Source organism: Taurulus bubalis (genome assembly GCF_910589615.1).
Source record: "Taurulus bubalis genome assembly, chromosome: 7".
Classification (NCBI taxonomy): Eukaryota; Metazoa; Chordata; class Actinopteri; order Perciformes; family Cottidae; genus Taurulus; species Taurulus bubalis.
In genome coordinates, this window is record NC_136595.1 from 12,959,536 (window position 1) to 12,984,196 (window position 24,661).

At 39.8% G+C, this 24,661-nt stretch overlaps 2 protein-coding genes across 2 annotated transcripts in view; one reads left to right on the top strand and one right to left on the bottom strand.

Annotated features, from left to right (window-relative positions):
* Positions 1-6,887: 6,887 nt before the first annotated feature.
* insl5a (insulin-like 5a) lies at positions 6,888-8,824 on the top strand (the record flags this gene model as incomplete). The annotated part of the gene is made up of 2 exons (XM_079221590.1): positions 6,888-7,059; positions 8,685-8,824. The coding sequence occupies 2 exons, from the start codon at positions 6,888-6,890 to the stop codon at positions 8,822-8,824; spliced, it is 312 nt and encodes a 103-aa protein (XP_079077716.1).
* A 4,137-nt stretch (positions 8,825-12,961) lies between these two features.
* The window catches only part of sgip1a (SH3GL interacting endocytic adaptor 1a), a gene marked incomplete at both ends in the record, with an annotated part of 64,088 nt that continues 52,388 nt past the window's right edge, over positions 12,962-24,661 (bottom strand). The window contains 12 exons of the mRNA XM_079221568.1: positions 12,962-12,984; positions 13,722-13,886; positions 14,807-14,871; positions 15,225-15,427; positions 15,584-15,719; positions 16,453-16,608; positions 17,072-17,183; positions 18,242-18,301; positions 20,984-21,043; positions 22,189-22,342; positions 22,719-22,840; positions 23,792-24,559. Of these exons, the coding sequence (XP_079077694.1) occupies positions 12,962-12,984; positions 13,722-13,886; positions 14,807-14,871; positions 15,225-15,427; positions 15,584-15,719; positions 16,453-16,608; positions 17,072-17,183; positions 18,242-18,301; positions 20,984-21,043; positions 22,189-22,342; positions 22,719-22,840; positions 23,792-24,559 (2,024 nt within the window). The remainder of the gene's footprint in view (positions 12,985-13,721; positions 13,887-14,806; positions 14,872-15,224; positions 15,428-15,583; positions 15,720-16,452; positions 16,609-17,071; positions 17,184-18,241; positions 18,302-20,983; positions 21,044-22,188; positions 22,343-22,718; positions 22,841-23,791; positions 24,560-24,661) is intronic.

Sequence of the window (24,661 nt, forward strand, 5' to 3'; positions counted from 1 at the left end):
GCTGCTCAGAATGAGTTGGTCAACAAAAGCCCAAAAGTCTGTTGATCGAACAAAAGACATTTTGATAATTTTGGGCTTAGATAAATTGTAATGAGCGTTTCCTCTATTTTCTGGAATTTTATAAAATAAACAATTCACAGATCAATCAAGAAAATAATTGACAAACTAGTCAATAAGGAATAATAGTCTGTGGCCCTAAAATCAGTGGTGGAAAAATACATAAGCAAACTACTCAAGTGTTTAAATGCAAATCTGAAGTACTTCACTTCATCCATATTATTCTACTTCATACACGGTGAACAAGCATGAGCACTTTTAACTTTTATATTTTGCTAATAATACTAATGCACTTTTATATAGAGTAGAGTTTGTAATGCGTTTTCTTTACTTATACCATATTTTATATTGTAGAACTTAAATCCACCAATGTTGCACATAATCTAGGTTTTAATTTCAGAGGTGGAAAGTGACTAATTAAATGGACTCAAGTACCGGTACTGTACTTAAGTAGTTTTGAGGTATTTGCACTTTACCTTAGAATTTCCATTTCATGCAACTTCATACTACTACTTCACTACATTTTGGTGGCTAATATTGTTCTTTTTACTCCACTACATTTGTCTGACAAATATAGTTACTAGTTATTTTGCCGTTTCAGATTGATAATACAAAATATAATGAATAAATAATGATGCATGAAATGCTGGTGAAATCCAGCATATATATATATATATATATATATATATATATATATATATATATATATATATATATATATATATATATATATAGTAAGACATAGGCACCCTTATTAGCTGTAACTTTTAAGTAATGTACATAATAATACATCAACAATTATAACTACTTAATATAATATATGTTCCTGAAAAGGGCAGGTCTTTAAAATGATTACTTTTGTTTTGATGCTGGTACTTTTAGCTTACTTAATTTATATTTGTTAATGCAGGACTTATAGTAACAAAGTGTTTCTACCCCGTGATATTGATACTTTTACTTCAGTTAAACATCCGAGTACTTTGTCCACTACTAACACAAATACACACAGATCCACGTGTGCGTGAGTTAGCCTTCATTTAAAAGATGCATACAGGTAGTAAACAGGTGAAGTCAAGGTCGTCAACACTCAGTCACGTTCTATCTCGTCCTTGAAATAAACTCCAGATGTAAAACACAAGTGCAGAGGATTGGTTGCGGGTGTCGATGCCACCGACAGATGTCCAGCGTATCCACAACAGTGACAGATCCACAGATAACAGTCGTGTTACATGTCACCTGAGGGACAGTTCAACGTTAGCAGTTTAGCTCGCTTAGCTTCCTCGGGTCGCACATGACGACGTAGCTACGTCACACGCAAACAAGACTCACCTGGGACCGACGACAGCTGTCAGATTTTTCCGAGTAGATTATCTGAGTAAATGAGCAAATAATGACATTTGTATGAAGTCGACAGACTGCAAAACATAGAGGTCCCTGCAACATGCTGTTTTCATCCGCTACATATCCGGAGCCTCGTCTCTGTAATGCTACATCGCCACCTGCAGGTGTGGAGGAGTAACTGCGCAGAGGCAGAGGAACGGTCCCGTCTGCTGGTTCCTCAGTCAAAGGTGGGGTTGTAATGGACTACATCAGGGTTTTAATGTGTTGTCCTTCCCATCCAAGATAATAAATACCACTGAGTATAATGCAGTCCAGTGCATCATTATGACCACAATGCCAAAAATATAATTTAATGAACACTTGAAAAATATGATTATACTGTAAAACATTTCAAGGCAGTTCAACTTGCAAATGAAAGTTCACCTGCTGCCTTGAAAATGCAGTTGTCAGAGTTGAGTGAACTTTTTGTCCTTCGTTGTTTAAACTTGATGCACCGAGTTAAAACAAAGAATTGTTTTCAATTATCAGTTCAAGAAAACTGTCCTTACCTAGTCGAACACACACATATTTCTGCTGTTTTGTAACTCACAGTTTCAAGTTTCACTATATGTGTGTACAAATTGCCATTTTAAGTTAAGAGGATTTACATTCCAAATGTGTTTCAACCTGCATATAAACGTTAACTTGACTGATGATTGAAAGTTTGCATGCTTGCTTTATAACAATACAGAATACACATAATTCTTACATCTGTTTAAAAGATATAACATTTAAGAAAATATACACAAGCTGGAACATTGACTACAAGTACATCTCAACACACTCACATAGATGTGTTTAATACATTGTTCCCACATACAAGTGAGCAATCTGACAGACTGACAGGTACACTGACAAATGAGAGACAATAACAACAGGTTCATCTCAATATGAACAAGAACATTGTAAACACTCCAAAAAAAAAAGGCACATGACTTAATTGCATACTTTCAAAACAAGCAATCTACAGTTTAGAAGAGCGTTTTAGTCTATCCAGTTTTTCACATTTACATTTCATTTCATTTTTATTTATTTGAACAGGGACCGTACACATCAATCAACCCAGGGGTAAATGTGTCAGTCTTAGCTAAGGCTAAATTTCAACCGTAGTCCCTGTGGCCAGATATAACAAGCCATCACTAAAACATTTCTAAACATCATACGTGTATTAGCTCCACAATAAATTAGGACTTCCTTAATAATCCAAAATGTCTCTTCACTGAGAATACTTGTCTGGCTGAACGACCTGGCAGTGCTTCGGGACCGTTTGCTTTTGGGTGTGCAAACTATAAGTTAGGTTGTATATTGTCTCTGTCAAGAGATACAAGAGACAGAAATATCAAAATCGTAAACCTCAATGCCAGAACACAGCATGACAGTTACTTTTATGTAAAGCTTTAGGGCCTCAAGCAATGTTTTTAAGTAAAATTGAGCTCCCAAGAGTTCAACTACAAATCAAATAATGTTGCTGTGTTAAGATAAAAAATGATTTTTAAGACGTCATCTCTTTTATTTGCCACAGAGACACACACTATGTTGGAAGGGGACAGTGATAGACGAATGATCCCAATCAGCTCAAGACAACTGTGTTGGCGAGTGTATTAACGTAAAACTAAGGAAGGGGTATGATATACAGTTAGGCATACAAATAATAGCATTTCTTCAGATAGATGTGAACATTAAGTGGAACAGTGCAAAACATCAAAAAACAAATAGGAGTATATATACAATTTGAGACAAGGAGAAGAATACATTACAAATGTTTTACTTGCTTCTGATTTTATTGTTTGTTTTATAGAAAGAAGAAGAGTGCTTTTTAAATTAAAACAAGTTTATTTTGTGAAAGTCAAACACAGTGGAGTGGACAGTATTTGGTACAATTGATGAGTTTTTATTGAACACTCATGTAATCTTTCCCTTTTGTTGACATTATACTGTACTGCAGTCCGTGTTAGTGCACTTCTGCTCACTTTACAGCATTTTATGTCAGCAATTTGAAACCATTATTCCCAGTGAGTCAATGACACATGATGGTCAGCTCACACTGCAAACAGAGTGTCGCTCTCAGGTGGACACTGTGGGGCACACACACACACACACACACACACACACACATATATATATATATATATATATATATATATATATATATATATATACATGTATTCCTAAGCCAATTAGGTTTGTGCTTGTTTCATCTATTTATCTTGAGGCTCTTGTTGTAAGATTTGGTTTTCAGAGACTGAATGTCTCCTGGAGATATGAATAATCCAATTAGAACAGATCTAATCTGCAAACCTCACGTTTGTCTATTTGTATTATTGAAAAACTTAGTTCAAGGTTTCAGGGAAATGCTATGTGTGTGTATAATAGGGTATCTAGCATATTGAGTGTACTGTAACATGCATTGCAAAGGTCTAAGTTTGGGTTTGCAGTGAAAGGGACACAATTAAGTCAGTTTTCAAACAAAAGTACTACTTTATTTAAATTAATCTGGAACAATATTTCATATGTGGAAATCGGTAAAAATTATACATTGTCTTGATAGAATAAAAAGTAATTGAAATACTGAATACAAACTTCTTAAAATCAAGCAGTCCCCTTTTTAGATTATATACCATTCATATTAAAAAATGCTGCATTTATTTATTTACGACAAAGATCATTGACTTTACCTGTCTATGAATTATGTTATGTTTTATGGGCGACTGTAGTTCAGTGGAAATCAAAGGATCGGCGGTACAATCCCCGGCTCCGCTAGCTCATGTCGTGTCTCCTTGGGCAAGACACTTAACCGCAAATTGTTCGTGCTGTGCCTACGGTGTGTGACTTTTTGGTTGTCCTGAAGGGCAGGTGGCACCTTACATGGTAGCTCCTGCCATCAGTGTATGAATGTGTGTGAATGGATGAATGATGACATGTAGTATTAAAGCACTTGAGTGGTCGGAAGACTAGAAAAGCACTTTACAAGTACAGACCATTTACCATTCTAGCATGTTTTGCATAGTATAAGATAAGTAGATTTTTGTCGGTCACAAAGCAACAGGAAATCTCCTTTAACAGTGCTCAACATCAAGCAAACAATGCACATTTAGAAACACACACACAGTCACACACACACATGTAAAATAGCACTCCTGCTGTCCTTGAGCGAGTATAGCTGAACCACAAGTCCTGAACCACCCATTCCTCTCCTCTATAACTTTATTGACAATACACGTGTGTACATTGAAACGTAGTCTTCTGTTTCTTTCAATGATATACAATTGATCCTCTCAAACGATCACCTTTAAATCTGCACCTTTTAGTTTCATACAAATTCTCAAATTCAGTCATGACGTTATGGCCGAATACTGAACATCAGCCTTGTAATTTGATAACAGCTAACAACTTCCCACCATAATGCGGGGGTGCTTTTTTCTGCTTCATTGCAGCTGCTGCTCAGTTTGCTAGAACCAAATGTCTTTCAAGTTAATAAAGGCTTCGCTTTCAAATTAAATAGCAATGATTCTGCTCAATGTATCAGTGAACGACATCAGATCACAGTTTTTATCGGATGAACTGTAGCACTTGTTTTCTGTTTGTCAGTCTGAATAGCAGAGGACATTATGCCACTCCACTCATCATTTTACATCACTTAGGGTCATTTAAGGACATTTAAAGTAACCCTGTACACCTCTCTTTTGAGTCAATAATCAGGACAGTCAGACAAAATTGAGTCCACTATGATAAACTAAGTTGTAGCTCTGACTTTAGCCCTCAATGCTCATCAGCTCCAGACACATACGGAGGAGGATGACACAAAAACAATGTTGTATCTCTATTAAAGTAATTTTTGTTAAAATATATTGCAGTGCACTCTGTGCATGGTTTGCAGAGAGAGAGAGAGAGAAAGAGAAGAGAAAAAACTATGAGCAAAAGTAGCATCATAAAGGTATAAAACATGTTAGCTAGTATAGTCAGGCTAAATTAATAAACCAGTGTCTGCTGATACTGCTTGATAACCTCTCCTGAAAAGAATGAGATCGTGAACATGTTTAGTCTGCAGAACAGAGGCCTTCTTAAGGTCTACTTACTGGCTTTTTTGCAGAGCTTTCAAACACATCACACAGTCTGAATCAGCGGAGGGAACTTGTTCAGGTACCATGATGGAGATGAAGCTCAGCTGTTCTGATTTCATCCACAGCACTTTTAAGACTTGAGGAATTTCAGAAGTCATGCATTTGCACAGGTTTACTGTATGTAATATTATAACATAATGTTCACTGACTCAGTGCTAAATTGTTGCCTGAGGTTCCTCCAATCTGTCTGATAATGTCAACCTGAAACGAGCAGCTGACAAGCACAACACCAAGTTCCTGAATAAGCAGACTTATTTGAAAAGACGGCACATTGTGTAGGTCTGGAACTAAGTTAATATTATTTGTGCGAAGACTCTCTCAATTATTACTAATTTCACATTTCAGTAATCCATTGTCTAAAATGGGCCGATTGGTTAATATGCAGAAGTCCTTCACCTAGAAACAGTAAACGAGAAAGAAGACATATCTTTTAGCACTTTAGTACTTTATCAGGGAAGACTTGTTAGTTCTTAGTGAGGTTTGGCTCCATCAATCTGCTAAACTTGTCAATCAAGTTTTCTTTTGTATTATTACGAAAGAGGAAAATAAGCAACCAAAATACATTTAATATGTACTTCTCCATTATATTTGTATATTGTTGTTTTCTGATACCATAGGGACAACCATACACCTAAACATACTATCATTTCATTGACGTTCTGGGATGGGACCTCCGTTAATGATCAAACTGAAATGTCATTCTGAGTATCACATTGCACCATCAGCAGCACCGTAATGACCGGCATAATGGAACGGTCAACATTGACTTTTTACCTCTCAAATGGCTCAAACTGCTGTAAAGACACAGACAACCGTGCCATCAAAGTGCTGTAAACACATGAAACATCTGTTTGGAAATCACTTTGCATCACTTAATTAGCCATGTGGTGTAGTGGAGGTCAGTGCAATCGCAGCCTTAATTACAGCGGAGGATGCACTCATCTCATGTGATTGTCAAACGAAGGCTGTAAAAGGCTGATGGTTGTCACTCTCTCTTAGACGGCTGAAGATGGTGATGTGAAAACGACCGGAAACATAAAATGACTTGAATGTCATGACAGAGTGACGACTGTCTGTGTGTGTGTGTGTGTGTGTGTGTGTGTGTGTGTGTGTGTGTGTGAGAAACTGGGATGGGCTAAATGGCCAGGAGAGGGAGGAAGTGGAGAGATACTCAGCATTGATGAGCTGAAAGGTGGATGGTATATAACACGAGGAGATGCAAGCATCAGATCAAGAAAGAAGACTCGGCGACAACCAACTGGAAACAGGACAGAAGTTTCAGGAACAAACCGGGTCAACAGAGAGATAACCCTCCGCCAGACATCCAGCATGCGTGCTCTGATGGTCTTGCCTCTGCTGATGTTTGCAGCGGTGTGTGTGGTCCAGGTGAGAGGAGAGGTGAAGGCGGTGAAGCTGTGCGGGCGAGAGTTCCTGAGGGCTGTCGTCTACACCTGCGGAGGATCCCGTTGGAGGAGATTCCTCAGCGAGTCAGACATGGATGGTGAGAATAATTATATTTTTATTATCAAAACAGCAGACTTAGTGGTCTGTAAAAAAAATTGTTTAATCGAACACTTTTTGTTAGTCTACCTTTTTGTTCTTCTTGGTTCAGGATGACGCTTGCTATTGGAAGTGTGCACACGGAGGAATAATGCAGATTAACATATACATATATTTTCCTGTCTGTGAAGATATAGCGTTAAATGATGTATTTACAATTGTTCAGGTCTTTCTTAAAACAATAAGTGACAATATGAACATATAAACAGGTGTTGTCAGTATGTAATCATTCTTCCAGTTCCTACCGGCCATTAAAAGATGTCAAAATCTGCAATTCTTCCTTTGTTCAAAAAATGTATTCAGACGTTTATCCGAATGTAATACGAGGCTTCAGCTGTCTGAGTTAATAATAATAATGCATTTAATTTATATAGCGCTTTTCATGGTACTCAAAGACACTTTACACAACATTTTAAGTCATCCTAAAAGCTATACAATAAAAAAGATTTAAAAAAAGATTTGGCAGTTTGGCAAATCAAATGGATACCTCTTAAAGTTACAACATTTTTAGTTTTTAAAGAAATTCTCTCTTTTTATTACTATCCCTCCACTCCAGCTCAACAGGGAAACACAAAGAGGGGATTTCCCAGTTGGATTATATTTTTGCACAAAACAAAGTACGTTAGAAGGGACCTTATAAGGGCCAACATGAACAGGAGGAATGATTACAACAAGAAAAGAAACTGTTTAAATCTTCAAATGGGCACCTGCATGTTTTGAGATGGACGTGAACACATTTGAACTTCTATCCTAGAGGAGGTTGTACACCACAGGGTTACCAACACAGGTTGGTTTCTAATAATTTGCACCAATCTGCACCTTATTACTAGTTAGATATCTTGATGGGATTTACTGAACACAAAATCTGAACAGATAATTTTCTTCTTTTGACTTCATAAAAATAATAATCATCCAATTTATCTGACTGAATCTGTTCTTCTTTTACTTTTTGACAATATTTCTTATACCATTTATGTGTCACTGACTTGAGTGCTTTGTACTTCTGCCAAAGGGCAGCGTAACATTTTTTTTCTCCATGTTTCTGAAAGTGCCATGCAGCTTTCCACTGCTGTGATTCCTGTTTCACGTGCTGTCTACTATTAATTCTGCTGTGGTGCAGTGGGAGTACAGGCAGACAGGTGCCTCAGCGCAGAGACATCTTGGCTGTTTTACCTTATTAGGCTCGAGGAGCCCACATATCATGATTAAATGCTGCAGCAGTCGGTTTCGCCCGGCAGCAGCAGCTTCTCTCTCTGTCTGTCACACACAAACAAACCCGGTTAGCCTCGCAGTCGTGCTGATTAAAAGAGGAAAGTGACACTGGAGAAGACAAATAGCACCGAGTTAATTTGTGCACTCATTTAGAGTTTCCTTATTTAATGGTACCACAGACCTTAATTACACGAGACTGATCTGCAAACAGTTGGTCCTTCCTTATTCTGTTTGAAACGATTGTAGGAAAAAACTACTTGAAAAACAATTTGCAGAGGAAAAGTGTGTGTGAACCTATTGGACTGAATTAGAAAAAGTGTATCTTCACATTTTTGTTGCATTTTGTTGTTCCAGGTTCGCCCACAGGGGATCAGAGCAGTTTGGAGAGCAGCAACCGGGGATCCGAGCTGAGCAGACGAGATATTAACAACATACTGACCACCGTGTGCTGCCAGGTGGGCTGCAGGAAGAGTGACCTCACCTTCCTCTGCTGAGGCTGACCCGCTATCTTCTCTTTCCAAAAGGACTCTGCTCTCTTCATCTCGACATCCACACAATCTGAATCAAAATGCCGATGTCTTAAAATCATATGATCACTGTATTGTATGTTCAGTGATGCTCAAACCTACAATGTCTCTAATTGCTTTTGACATTGATATTCTTTTTAGTTTTTTTGTTATTACTTTGTACTAGATGTGAATGTGTGGACCACATCTGTGAATCTGTTTCTGAACCTCAGCTGGATATGTGCAGCCATACAAATATAATCTACTATAATATAAATAAACCTACTGAGGGGTGTAGGACTATACCATCTCCGGCTCAGACATCTGTCCAGATGTCTCAGCCTGGGTTTCAGTCCTGTATGCAGCCAGAATCCACAAGTTTGCAGGTTTATACAATGTCCTTCTTTACTTTCATGTATTTGCAGTATCGGAAACTAGAGTTTTATTCTATCATTTTGCTATTTTTTGTCAAATAAATCTTCTTGCAGAGGGGGCTTACATTCTGTGAGGTGTGACATATTTTTAAAATTGCACTCCTGGACACCGAACAATACTTCAGCAAACCTTTAGTCAGTAAGACCGTCAAAACATCAATATGTCACAGAAAAGCCTTAAACATTAGCATCCTAATCCACGAATTAATATTAATACACACACACACACACACACACACACACACACACACACACACACACACACACACACACACACACACACACACACACACACACACACACACACACCTTTCTGTATGTATTCATGAGAAAGACAAAAAATACAAGGAAAACTGCAAACATTGTTCCAGTTATAACTTTTATTGGTTTTGGAAAGAAGCAAACTAAGTTTCTCAGTTCATCTTAGCATTGTTATGTACTGTACAAACAGCTTGCACATGTGTTTTGAGGTTAACGGGACAGAACCAAAAAGCATTCTGGCTTATAGCACACATAAACACACTCCCTGCTCTCTTCTCAACATTAATACAGGGAACTGACACTCAGCACAGCACGTCAATTCAGTACTATCTATCATCATGGATGCCCCACCTTTTACTTCATGCTCTGCATGCAATAATGAATTACTGCAGGACAAATTCACCACAGAGATGAAGATCTGTAAAAGCTTTGCATTTTATTAACTAGATGATGCAAATAATTATCTGGCAACCAACATGACTTTCAAAGTCATGCTGGTTGCCAGATAATTCTGTCAACTAACACACTTGTAGTGTAGTAATTTAAAACCGATGCATGATGGTGGGTGGGTGTGGTGGGCCTCTGTAGATAATGCTGTAGTGACTGTTGCACTGATAGCTTCAGGTCACAGCTTCCTGTCAGGCATGTTGATCATCCACTCAACTAGAAGGACTCAAATGACTGAGAGGAAACTGTTACCAAAGTAATATGGGAGCTAAATGCCACCGATCATCATCACCTTGCATTGATACATTAAATGCAACCTCAGAGAAATCCACAATGCTCTTTTAGACTAGAGTCTGCACAGGAATAAATCTGATCAAAACAAGACAAATCTGATCTTTTTATAATCCAAATAACATGTCTAAAACTACGCCCGATCAAAAGAACTCTATTGTTTAAAATAGTATCGTTGTCAATAGTCCTCTTGTCCTAAATTCGGCCTCCAAGGCTTCTGAGAGGATCATGATTGGCTGCATTTAGCAGAATGCCGACACACAGGACAGTACGGAGATCTTCGGCTACACTTCACACACACTTTTTGTTCTTCGTGTTGAGTGTCAGAGCATTTAGGAAGTTCAACATCATCAGCACAGTGTTTATTACACATTTAACAATATAATATTTTTTCATTTTTATCCGTTTAAAAAATATTCAGCTTATTCTCCTTAACAAGAGGACTGACTGTCCGGGGTACACACACGCATTAAAAAAAGAAGAACAAAAGAGAAAAGTATTTTGGTCAACGTAACCTCGCTCCACAACCCCATTCCACTCATGTCATCTCACAGAGACCGTTACAATTATGCAAAATAAAGCCATGGATTCAAGCGTTGGTTGGATGATCAGAGGTTAGCTCGTGATATAATCAGGGACTTTAGGTTCCACAGAGGGAAAACAAACAGGTCAGACATGTGTTACAAGCTGAGGAATAACTGGCCAGGTAGATGTGGGGAAATGAGAATGTTGTATTAATAAGTGTTTTTTGATGAGGTTTGAATAATACAAAATAAACAAGCTGGTCCCAGTAAACAAATCCTGTTCCAGTACTGGTACCACCAACGTCATCACCGCTGTAGAGGAAAACTGATTGCTTATGGAGTCATTGTCTTGACCTTATTAAAAGGAAACGTTAAACTATTTCGGAAATACGCTGATTCACTATCTTGCCGAGTATGTTAAATGATCAGCTGGAGTCACAAGATGGTTAGCTTAGCTCAGACACCGGGGAAACCGGTTAACCTGGCTCTGTCCAAAGGTCATAATCCAAAATACTGGTAACATTTGATCTGATGGCGACGCTGCAGGAAAAGTGCAGGAACCGCCAAAGTCAGAAATTAATCATGTTACATCTTGATAACCCCCAATAAAACCAGGCTAGCTGTGTACAGTGTTTATACCAAGATAACAGACTTCTGGCTCCAACCTCATGTCAAACGGACAAATACAAGTGGTATTAACTCTTGAAAAAAGGAAAAAAAAGATGTCAAACTGACTCTTGTCCACGATATAACTAACTCTACATTAACACTGCTTTCACAAAGCATGACACAGCATCCAGGAAGATATTTATCTTTTTCTTTAAATTACCCCCCTTACCCATATATATCTCAAATCTTCCATTGCACTGGAGTTAAAAAATTATATCTGAAATAAATTCAAAAATTATACCTTATACTGTACACAGGTTACTACACAAATAACAAAAAAAGAGAAAGATTTCAAATATTTATACCTTTCGGGCTTCTGAGTTGTGTGATACCATTCAAATTCTATCCATATACAGAATCACGTTTTATACAACAAATCATCGTCATCAATAAATAAAAATAGAATGCTGTCATGTACTCTGGAGTCTATCACTGCTGTCCTGGGAACAACAGAAAGGCTATCTGACAATACGAGGAAAACACCAAACGCCCTTTAAGATATATATTACTGATTTAAAATGACACTTTGTACACTTCTTCTGTTCTGACAGGAAAACGGATGTTCTTATTTTGCAACCAGTAAATGGATTTATCATTGCAGCTGCCTAACTAGCTAAAAACCTCTCTATGTCTGTATATTACAGAGAAACTAAATTAACAGTTTGATTGACTGATCAGTGCATTTACATTAAAAAGGATGCGATCCAATGTCATGTGACCCTGTAGTACCAGTAGGTAATGCATGATTATGTAGTTTTTTTCTTCTCTCTTTGTAGTAACTTGAGAATGTTTCAAGCACCAACAAGAAACATTTCTTTTAACGGCTTGTGACAACATGGGTCGAACTGCATCAATGCATTTACTTTCTGGTAAAAGACACGTAATCGGCCACCGTCAGTGCGAGACAGTTGGGACTGCCGTCTCAGGCTTTGAGCTCAGACTCCGACAGAAGAATTCTTTAAAGAGCGGATTTTTCTATCTGCTAATGCAGGTGTACAACTTACGATGCATTATCCTAGGGCCTGCTTCAACTTAAACTTTGTGTCAGAGGCTGACGTGTGCGTCTGACCGCAAAGATCTTATTCATGGGTATTTTTACGGCTAAATCTTCCTAGAGTTCTAAAACGGTCCGAAAGCTCTTTCTGTCCATGTCTTACGTCAGGCAGCTGCAGTGAAACTATACAACAACACCACCACACATTGACCAGAGGAGGATAGAGACAGAGGCACCGACTTCAGAGGGTGGAATAACCCCGGTGTCTAACTGCAGCAATACAGATGTTATGAAATTAATACAAATACGATAATTACATGACCTAAAACAGTTTCCACAATGCTATATGCAAGTTATACAATACTGCTGGGTAGGCTGCGGACCTGTCGTGAGGGTTCAGAAAGGTTAATGGAAGGTGGGCTGTCTGGCGTCGGCATGTCCTCCGTCCTCTGTGTCAACCTCAGTCCACTGAGATTGTTCTGTTCAGCAGTGCTGTTCTCAGTAGTTAGTTGTCGGCCAGGTATTTTCCTGAAAAGCATCAATGAAATGTTTAGGTGTCATGTTTCAGGTGTTGAATAGATCTATTGCTAACCTCAGTACACACTCCATGATACACAGTGATGGAGGTCGTGACAATGAACCTAACACACAAAACTAAGTAGTGCAGAAGATTGAGATCAGAAAAATCTTTTTAGGTTGCAATGACCATAAGACTGTCACTTTAAAGTTTTTTGTTTATACATTTTTATTTTAATAAATAAACTATGTCTTGCGTTATTTATTATTATTATTATTATTATTATTATTATTATCATCAACCTGCAGTAATTATAGCTTAATACAAAAGGAATCTCGAATTTCATGCAGCGGTTAAATGACTACTAACTACTACTTGCAACTATTACCATAAAAAAAGTATGTATTGTCCACCCTAACAGAAAGTCTATTATACCATGATACACAATAATAGACACTAATACACATATTTTAAAGTATGTACGTAGTAGTTTAAAAAAATGAATGACACTAACTGATGAAATAACTAATCTTCCATAACTTACATTGATGTTTGACATCAAACAACGATGATGATCATGACTTTTAGTGACTTTACTTGAATTAGGGAACAAAAAATAAATTAACCAAACAACAGAAGGTTGAGAAAGGTTTGATCTACTGGATGAGTTAAGCTATTATTTGACACTCGTGATACTGATAAAGAACATTTGGTTTCCATATGGTTGTTACTAAAATGCTAAACTGACCTGCGGCAAACCTCTTCTTGACGAGAGAGAAGCGGTATCCCGGCCCGGCCAGTTCGATGTCGCAGCCCGACAGGGTGCTGCCCTCGCTGGTGAACTGCACTGCCAGTGCAGCCGGTTTACTGGGGCCTTCTGTGAGCTGAAAGCGCGCCAACAACGACCCCACACCTGAGGGAAAACGGGGACTTTAGAAAGATGTCTGCCGGCCACAAGGAATGACTTCAGGGTGAAGGGAAAATGATCTAATTCCCAACATTTCATACGGTGAATTCAAGGGTAAGCAGCTTCTGAAACGATTGAAGTGTTGGCTCTGATTTAACCAAATGAAAAATGCAGTAAAGCAACTCTAGATGACGAAATATGTTACTATTTCCAAACTTTTAATGCCAATTCAAAAATGTTTTCTGGATACAGATTTCAAGAAAGCACTAAATGAGACTCAATTGATAGAAAATTACAATCATATAAGATTTGTTTTTTTGAGGCTATTAGAGAGTTACATTTCAAAGTCAACTATGTTTAAAAGAAGCTAAGCTAAACTGATCATTCCTGGTTACGTTTTCTATCTTGTATATATTTATATCATCTAGTTAAGTGTCCTTCTTCTGGAGACCAGATGAGGATCTGGGGCTCTCTACTTTGTAACATAGAAAACAAGGAACAGACAATTTAAAGTACATCCAATGTCAGATTTTCAAGTCCGACACAGATGAAACTAAAGTTAAATAAGAGAATAAGAGAAGCTCCTGAAACAGCCACATTGCAGCGTGACATCACACTGAAAACAGCATTCTTGTGGGCATTGTTTACCTCAGACAAAGCTGACAACTACATGGTTCCTGAGGGGCATCATGTTCTCCTCGTGCAGGTTATAGGTCAGCGTTTAAAACGACATTGTGACATTATCTGTCACAACTCAAGTAAGATCAGAGCAATGTTTGGAGGCTGTGCCCATGTTTCTTTTTACCAGGGCTATGCATACATTTTAAAGACAAAGGGCTAACTCTGCAAACTGCTTCAACTCTTCTGCTGATAAAATATGAGGATCCGAGTATAAGGCTAAACGATATGAATCATTCTGTACGTACCTCCGTTTTCAGATTTCTGTGAGATATCAGGAATTTTCCAAAGGATTCGTTGCTGCTCCGCATTCCTGTTGAGATTACAAGACAGACAAACGCATTGAGGGAGCTTCTAAAGACTAATCGAAAGACAAAGTCAAACCATCTTAGATTCAAAACCTTTGTGCAGATACTATATACAAATATATAGAGTAAATCCTTTGTTAAGGAAAAGTGTGTACTTTATTGGTAGGATTGTGATGCTGTACAAGCGTTTCCATTGTAGGTCAGCAAAACCAACATGAAGGTAAGTGCAATCCCGACCTGGTCTAATTATGTCTGTAATTCTTAATATACATTCAACACATGTTGTATATTAGTATGAATGACATACTGCCGAGTAATCTAAATGGTACTCAGCACTATAAGACAGTTTAGACTGTACCATGCAGCAGGAGGTAAGACAGCCTGAAGTTTTGAAACCCCTCCATCGATCGGGACGAGGAACTGGACGTTGTTCAGGGCCATCGGCGTCGTCATGGCCTCCCCGTTGTATTTGTAGTCTATCCTCAGGTCAGTGCTGGCGGGCTCACATCGCCAACTCACCGCTAGATTCAAAGGAATCGACTGAAGCCCCTCCGTTGATACCTACACACGGATAGGAAACGTTTTGGGATTCCAACATATGTCACGTTGCTCCTACAATCTACATAAGCCCCCCCCACCCCAAAAACTGGATTTTAAAAAGAGGAACCCCTTCTCTTAGTGATGTCAAGTAATAATTCCCCAGGGGGTCGAGCTCACCTGATACTTGAGCATGTCCACATTGTAGTACGTTGCCTGAGGCTTCTGCTCTGCCACCTTCTTTAAATGGGAGATCAGGTTTGGCATGTTCACCCAGAAGTCCTTGGCATCTGCCTTGGGTTGTGTGGTGGTGTCGCTGGTAAAAGCATGATTGAAATATGACATTTTACATATGATCTGATCAACATGATTAAACTGAGGAATCTGATGTTTCTTCATTTGTCAAATGAATGCATCACCAGTGGAAACAAGCTTCTTTTGGCAATAACACAGAGTTTTACAGGCTTTGGTCAGCATTTTCATTTCACAGTGAGCCAAAAAAGGTCTGCACATCTTAACTTTGTTAGTTTTTAGTAAAGAATGTACTATAAGTTTCAAGTTTCTTTTAGATAATGTTACACTGTTGCATACATTATACATTTTAATTATAAAACACCTGACATTTTCCTTGTGTGTGAACTGTTATATGTAGATCAAGTTTGCTCTGTTACTATACCATACAGTCAGTGTGATGAGTAGGATTTGTTGTGTGTGAACACATTAGGAAAAATACATAATGAATTGCAAACAAAGTTGATTCGGAGTAACTAATATTTACATAAGAAGGGGACTCATTTTGATTAATGATGCAACATGCTGTTCAGGTGAAATTATTATTAATACAACGTATATGCACAATGAGTGTTTGATTTGGTTTTAATGAAGTGTAGTTGAATTATAATCAATATAATTAATTCCAAGATGGACAATCAAGCATTCAGACTTGAACTATGCATGTAAGGAGGATAAAGTTAGAACATCTTTTCACTTCATCACTGCATCTATTATTTGTTTTGAGTGAGGTGGTGAGTTCACAGTGGTGTCATTACCAGCAGAGGAGCTGGGGGTTAGGCAGCACATGCTCCAGTCGGCTGTAGTTGGTTATGCTGAAGGTTAGCACAGCGGGGGACAGGTTATTGGCAAAGTGCCGTGTGATGCCCGCCGGAAACGACAAAACCATCTCACCTATGACCTTCACAACACACCTGAGAGGAAAGGGACGACAACAAGCGTGTTAGAAGAGAGACAGAACCTGTACATTGCATACATCATTTGTCAATTTCTCGTTTTTTCTTCTTTGTATTTTCTCTCTTAAAATTTTTTTTTGCAATGGGACAGCTTTACGCCCATTTTTGTTTCACATAACTTTGTTCACATCACAGCCTGTATATATTCAATAATTTGCAGATCATGATTGGAAAAACCCTAGTCAATACTAAAAACGAAATCAGTGAGGTCTGGTTGACATGAAGCTACAGTGCGGAGATGAAGTCAAATTATACTAGCCATATCATAACATTTAAAACCCCTCTATTTATATCATAAACTGTGTCAAACATGCCTGTGAATAACGTGAACATGTATATAAACTACAGTTACAAATGCTTCATTCTGTCAAACGTCATGTCAGGATATGTTGTGAACATGCAGAGCTGTTTGTTGACCTACTTGCTGGGGTCAGCTCCTTTAAAGAAGGCGTTGACCGTCTCTGTGAACGCGGCTGCCACAGGAAGAGTGTCCTGAGCCCCCATGGTGAGAGGACTGGGCCCTCTGGAGCAGCCTGGAGGCAGCACGCACGCACGCACGCACGCACACACACACGCACACGCACACACACACACACACACACACACAGTCTGAACATGGCAAGACACACACTCAACTTATGTCAATAACTAAACATCCAATGTGCTGAATTCATTGCCATTTACTATCTTTTCTGGTTGTTATAGCCAAAGTCAGGGTTACACGAAACCTCAATGTATAGTAGCTTCAACCCAGTTTTACAATGCAACAGTCAACTGACGTCAATAGATTAAGAATAGATACATAACTCCCAAACCAGGACTCTATACTCTTCTTTCTACTCTTCCAAACCAGTAGTGTGTGGATGAAATGAGAACTACACACAGAGGGATAAAATTAAACTTCAAAACTACTTGAAAGGAGAACAATATTTGTGTTAGTAAGGTGGAATGAAAACATCAGGTTATGTGTAAAGAGGACTGCCATTTCTCTCTGTTCTTTGACTGTGAAATAATTAAACACAACAGTTAAACATTACTTCAAATAAAACCCCTTTATAATTATTTATATAGTACATTACACTCTGAATTTTGATTGAATAAAGCACAGATAGATGAGAAAGGAAAGAGAGGCAGACAGAGAGAGACAGAGAGATGTGCATGCTTCTTCCAGACATGCTGTTAAAGCTGAATTATTCTGACAAGATCAAAGAAGATCAGAGAGCCCAAAGATCCAACCAAAAACCAAACGACCAAAAGTGACGACAAAGAGATTAGTAAAGTACAAGAGGAACGATGATTCTTCAGGGAATGAAGGGCGGTCAGCGCAGACGAAATGAGAATGAACAATGTCAGGAAGAGAAGGTAGAGGAAGATATGACAAGACTGCATAGTTGACTGGATATGAGGAGAGAGGGGAGGGCTCAGCCAGGAGTTTGCATGGCGTGGGTTAGGGCGATGGAGGGATTGAAAAGGAAGGAGAAGGAAGGGAGGAAGGAGAGAAGGGCCAGGTCAGGGGAGGGGGCGAAGCTTGCACAAATGAGCCTCAGCAGAGTGTGTGTGCGCACGCTACTCTGGTGCAGAGAAAACTTACCTTCAAAGGTTAAATAAAACTTCCCTCTGTCAAACCATACAAGGGATGGCTGGTCATTCTCTGTGTGGGGTTAAGGGGTGGAGGAAGGAAGGGAGGTGGGGTCCGGAGAAAGGGAGGAGGGAGGAGGAAGAGGGATGAAAGGGAGGGGAGTGGGTGAGGAGAGGTGAGAGAGGGGGAAGGAGAGAAGGACAGTAGCGTGAGTCTCACATGGCAGGTCTATCACACGTCACAGTGGGGTGAAACGTGGAGGTGGAGGCCGGGGGCCGAAGAGGGACAAGCCGAGACAGAGCATCAGACAACACGGTGGATGGTTTTTTTGTGGGTGCTTGCGAGCATGAGGAAAGACAGGAGTCAGGTGGAGCGAGGGCCAGGTGGGTACTGCTGGATGCTGGCAGTGGGTCAACTACATGTACAATGAAGGATAGAGGACAGTTTTGTAGTTGCCAGTGTTTTCTCTATCGTGCAACATCATAAAATGGTAATTCTACACCAAGGTGTGGCAATTTAAACTGGCACTACTTTCTTCATCAGTGGCAGATTCTTCATTTATCTATTTTAGGCCTTTCTCTCTCTCTCTCTGCGTCTTACTGTGCTCACATTTTCCTCCAGGCCTACACTATTCAAATGGAAGCAGATTGTCATGTTTAACGACAGCCTGCAGGAGGCAGCCATGAGACAACAGTGAGCAGAGAGGGGGAGGGACTGTGGTGCACAGGGAGAGAGATGCTACATCCCAAGTTGAGGGGCTGGATCCCCCAGGGAACACAGACTATGAAGGTGAGACAGTCTAGCCTCACAGAGACAATGACTCAAAGTGCTTTCAGAAAGTCCTGGTTAACTTTCATGTATTAAGTGTATCACAGAGAGATGTCTCTCTAACTAGAGCTAGACATACATTTGCTAATATTAATAACTTGATAGGAGGAAAAACAAAAAAACGTATTTCCTCTCCACATAATTATGTTTTTTTTCCCTACTAATCTCTAACTAAACTCTCTTTACATGTTTTATTGTAAAACACTTGATTGTTTAAGCCTATATTGTTAAAGAAATATAATAAATATCTAAACAAAAACATTTGAGAAGGGGAAATGATTGCACTTGCCACAGGACACAGACATTAAACCTGTGATGAGGTCACGTGGAGAAGCTGCTTCGTTTAAAGGAGCCAAGTGAAAACATTGGAATGCAGGACATTGAAGGCTGCCTCACTTCTCTGCTGCATTTGGAGCTTTTCCAGCTGGTCATGATGCATTTAGTATATAAAATCAGACTTTGGAGGATCCAGCCCCTGAACAGCGATGCACGTGTAGTTTGACTAGGACGAGCACTACCTGGAATTATGTTTACATATAGTGGTATGGTAGACAAGCGCAGGCTTGTTCTTGTCCATACATGTTTTTTTATGTAGAGCCCCAAGCAGTGAAGGTGTGTTGCAGAGTGAGTGGACTTAGAGTTGTTGTGTGATGGAGCGATGAGAGCAGTGCGGCGCTTCATGAAGAGAACAAAAGGGTAGGTGCTCAGAGAGGGCGGGGTTTAGGGGTTGTGATTTTCTATGGCTTGAGAGTGCGAGAGTGACAGGTGTGACAGGTGGGCGTCAGGGGTCAAGTGTGGGAGTAGACCGAGGCTCTAGGGCCAGGTGGAGATTGGCTGAACTTGAGGCTCTGTCGTGCTACTCCAACGGTAGAGAGAGGATGCCATGAATACCAAACAGCTGCTGCTTGTCTAATTCAGCCTAATTCTCATGCCAGACTTCAAACAGCTCTGTGAGCAGCAGCTCTGAATCTGACAGTATGTGTGAGAGTGTGCGTTTGAGTGTGAGTGTGTGAGAGATTGACTGACAATATGGATCTCAAGGGCCCACAGATAAGCAGCTCTTCAGACACGCTCATTGAACACGCACACATGCAAACACACTCTGGTGCTGCAGTCTGAGAGTAAAGGTATCTGGGAGGGACTACACTGCACTCTGCACAAACACAATATGTTGCCAAGAAAAGACACAAGGTTGCCATGGTGACATGGCGAGACAGCCACTGGTGCACAGTCATAAAACAGAGAGAAAGGTCTGATGAGCGGGCAGATGGGCAAAGGGGATGGCACTCAAACTTTTTTGTAGAAAAACAAAACAAAATGTTATGCAATAGAATAGATGAAGCTTTTTGCGACACCACTGCTTTCACTTTTTTCTGGCAGATTTTGTCTGCGAGTAACGAGAGATACATGAGAGTGACAGAGAGAGAAAAATAAACGCAGATAGACGACAGAGCGTGAGGCTATCATATCTATTAAATACCTCGCACATGTATGGAAAGGTATGAGTCGGCAAAACAATAAAGAAACATTTCTATTTTACTGAATTTGACTGAAATGCTGCTATATTTTAAAAGAATAAAATTAATGTGTCCCTAATCTGCACACAAAACCTGAAGTAGACGAGTCAAATAAGTAGGTATTAGGATAATGACAAAGAGATGTTATTTTAACATATCTCATAATTTGAGATGTACAATAAGATGAAACTCTGCCAGAATGAGGGAAAGAAATACCCCAAAAATGTCACCACTCACTGTCCCAATACCTGCAGACTTTGACTGACATAAATCGAGAAAGCACAAAAACACTCAGTGGTGAATCTGTCTATGTCAACGCACTCAAAGAGCCTCAAACAGATAGAAAACTGACATCGCATCGCTCCCCCCAACCCGTCCTCTTTCCTCTCTGAGGGGATCTTTACTATACCTGCAAACGAATCAAAGTGTCTCTCAAAGGTGGGCAGTTTGTCTACATAAGCATCGTCTTCTGACAAGCCAAAAGGAAAAATAAAGAGACAAACAAACGGCAAAACAGAAAAGCAGAAAGCAAATCAAACCAAGAAAAAAATAGAATGTACAAATCTGAAAGGAACTGTGATTGAATTAAATTATGTTAAATAAACAAAAGCAGCTTAAAATTAAAACAAGATGAGAATTTAAAAATGAAAAAGCACTGAAACTGAAATAGTGTCAGTTTATAATTAAAGTCTCAGTGACCTTTACAATACTGTGAAGACCATCAGCTTTTTCTTCTACCAACAAAACCATAATGAATAAATTATGTTTACATTTAGGGCAATACATGTTCCAGTCTCAATCTAGAGAAACCGTTTACTTGTTGTTTCATTCTAGTAATCAGTTAAAATAGAAACGAAAAACTCCAACCGGGGACTATATTCTGATTTTATGTAACTGCTGCTGCCTCAAGAGTGTTTGTTTCTTAAATGTATTATGACTCAGCCATGCTACAGTCCACTGAGATTTGCTATTATCCACTCACAACTCTGCACTGCATGTCCTTCAGCACTGATTCAAAAGTTAGATCAAGCAGCATCAACTGTTGATGTTTTCTGTATTCATTCATAAAAAGTTAGTGGTTTGTGCTTTAAAATTAGCAACCTGCTTCATCTCCCACTCATTCTGACGTGTGTGAGAGTGAAAATATATAAATGTGTCTGTGTGCGTCAACCTAAACCAGACATCATATTTATGTAAAGTTTAACAATTCACTGTATAAAATGTATCTTTAGGAGTTATGAATTCATATTTTATAAGAATATAAATCACATTGATACAAATGATTGCAGTCATGTTTTACATAATCTATCTCCAGATAGAAACGGCTGGCATGCATGGGCTTAATAATGTGATGGCACTGTATTACTGTTATTAGTAGACAATCATTGCCAGGAAACTGACACTATTAAATAAATAAATAAATAAATACAAAACTGCATGCCACATCCAAAAAAAACTCTGAGCGCAAGGAAGGACAGGGCCAGTTCAGAAAATCAATGATGAACTTTTAATATTAAACATGGAAAGGGTAAATTCCGCTAACACTTCTCGCCTGTGAGCACAGCTGTCAGAGGACAGGCTGCACCGCTCAGTGACAGTTGAGGGATCACACACCTGACACGGACACGGAGAGCTCTTTATTGACGGTCGGGGTGGTAGCGGCACTCATGGAGTTGGTGGAGGAGATGGAGGAGGTGCTCTCGGCCCGCGCCAACGGGGCGATGGGAGGCGGGCTGGCAGAGTGGATCGGCGGGCTGAACGGACGATTCTGAACAGACAAAACAAATATTTTGATTGAATGTTATACCATTGCTGTTTTGTTTTTGGTCAAGATATTTAACCAGAAAAACTAAATTCAAGTAATTAGATCAGGCTCTGATTGTCACAACTTTGTTGAACCTGGAAAAATTTATCAAAGTAAATTTTACGATAAGCAAGTTGTACAGTTGTGTTTGGCTTTGCAATGAAGGCTTCCTGCTAGTCCATGCAATGATGACGTGAGACGTGAAGTCCTCAGGTATTAACTGACCAGAACTTGTTGCAACAGTGACACAGCATTGGTAAATCAGTACTAAATAGTTGGCAAAATACCAAAACACAACTATCTGAATTAGTAGTGAAAATGTAATAACTGTAACACTTACTGCATCTCCTACAGCTGGTTTCCCTGGCGGAAGTTTAGGCCGTGAAGGGGGGCGGGGTGGAGGTGGTGGTGGGGTGGGGCTGACTGACGAAGGAGTGGCAGGTCGCACCGGAGAGGAGGAACCTGCAGAGCAGCACAGTGACAGATAGGGATTATATAACAGAACTGTGTTTTAAGACGCTGAATAGTGTAGAAACAGCTACAGTATAAATGCAGGATGGACATAATCAGACACATATTTCCCATTTCTATTATGAAAATATATTTTTATGCAAAGAATGTAACTGTGGAGTGTATTATTTTAATACAAACATGGGATGCACACCTCTATAAAGAATTAAGAACACACAACCTCCTGTTTTAGCCACCTTGAGTATCTGTTACAACTGACAATTAAGATTTTCCTAAAGCTGCAACCCCCAAAATGATTTCAAAACATCCTTGGTCACACACTTTCTTTTGTGAACGACTAGCCTAAATTGTACTGGTGTTTTCCCTTGTATTTAGACTATGTATTCACAGTCTTTGTTATGGTCTCTGTTTGGATCCCTGGTTCATACATTTTTTCCAGAAGATTAATTTTTTCAGCTGCATTATAGACAGTTGAAATGTTCATACTTAAAATTAATCCTTCTGGCAGGACTGGTTGATAACTCCTGTATGTGCAATAAAAATGAATAAGTTCGAAAAGAGTGAAGTCTGACCTTTAAATATGAGTCAATCAGAACAACAACCTGTGCTAACATAACAATTCTGCAACAGAATGGTGGAGTTCATATAACTGGGCCAACACATGACCTCTTTTCCAAGGATCAATTACAATGTAGATTTGCGATTCATTGTGTGCAAGTGTAACAACAAAGATGGCGGAATGCATTGAAATTCAATTTAAACATTGTTTTAAATCCCTGCCTAACTGCATTTGTATAGATGCTCTTGATATGGAAAGTCACCTGGCTGGTGTGATGACCAGGACATTGTCTCTTTGCTTTCATAATTCCATTTGTGTTACAATCAATCTAAGCTCTAAAAAAGCCTGCCCTCTATAGACTAGAGTCATGGACTACTACTCACCACTATTTGAACCACCAGCTCCAGATGTGGGACCCGGTGACGACACCACCGTCCGATATGTAGGGGGAGGAGGTGGGGGAGGCGTACTCCGGCTCCCCTGGCTGGCATCGTTGGGCGAGGTGACAGTTTCACTTCCATCTTCTTTGGATTGGATGAAGTCTGTGTTCTTGGGCTGCTCCTCTTGAGACAGAACAAGAGGCGGTGGGATGGAGCATGTTGCAGGTCCATCAGCAGGAGGGGTGCATGTTGCAGGTCCATCAGCAGGAGGCGTGCTTGCTTTTGGAGCAGGGGCTGGTGGGACGCTGGAGGGGGAGACAAGAGGAGGGGAAGAAGAAATGGGAGGAGACGCAAGCTCCTTTGGAGGTGCAGGTGGTGGAGAGGTGGAGAGATTTCGGAACTCTGGGGTAGGAGGAGATGAGGGGGCGGGAAGTGCAGTGGGCTCCACTGAGGAAGATGGGGAGGTTAGGAGAAGGGGCACAGGTTCTTCTTTTGGGGGAGGGGGTGTAGGGAGAGGTGGTGCAGGGTCTTCTGGAGGAGGTGGCGATGTAGGTAAGGTTGGAGCAGGAGATTCAGGTGGAGGAGGGGAGCCCGGTAGGGGAGGTGCTGGTTCCTCTGGTAGAGGTGGCCGGTCAGAAGATTCTGCACTGAAGCAGACCCATGTGTCACCCGTATCCTCGCCAACAGGGGGAGGCTGTTCTGGTCCAAAAATGTTGTCCAAGTCAGCTATTGAAGGCTTCCTGGTGGAACTATCTGCTTCTGTTGACACTTCTGAAACAGAGACAACAAGTGACCAGGCAAAGGCAGAGTTTGAAAAGGTGCTCAGTAAGTTTACACACAGAGATAAAACCTGACTGACAGAAAGACTGACAG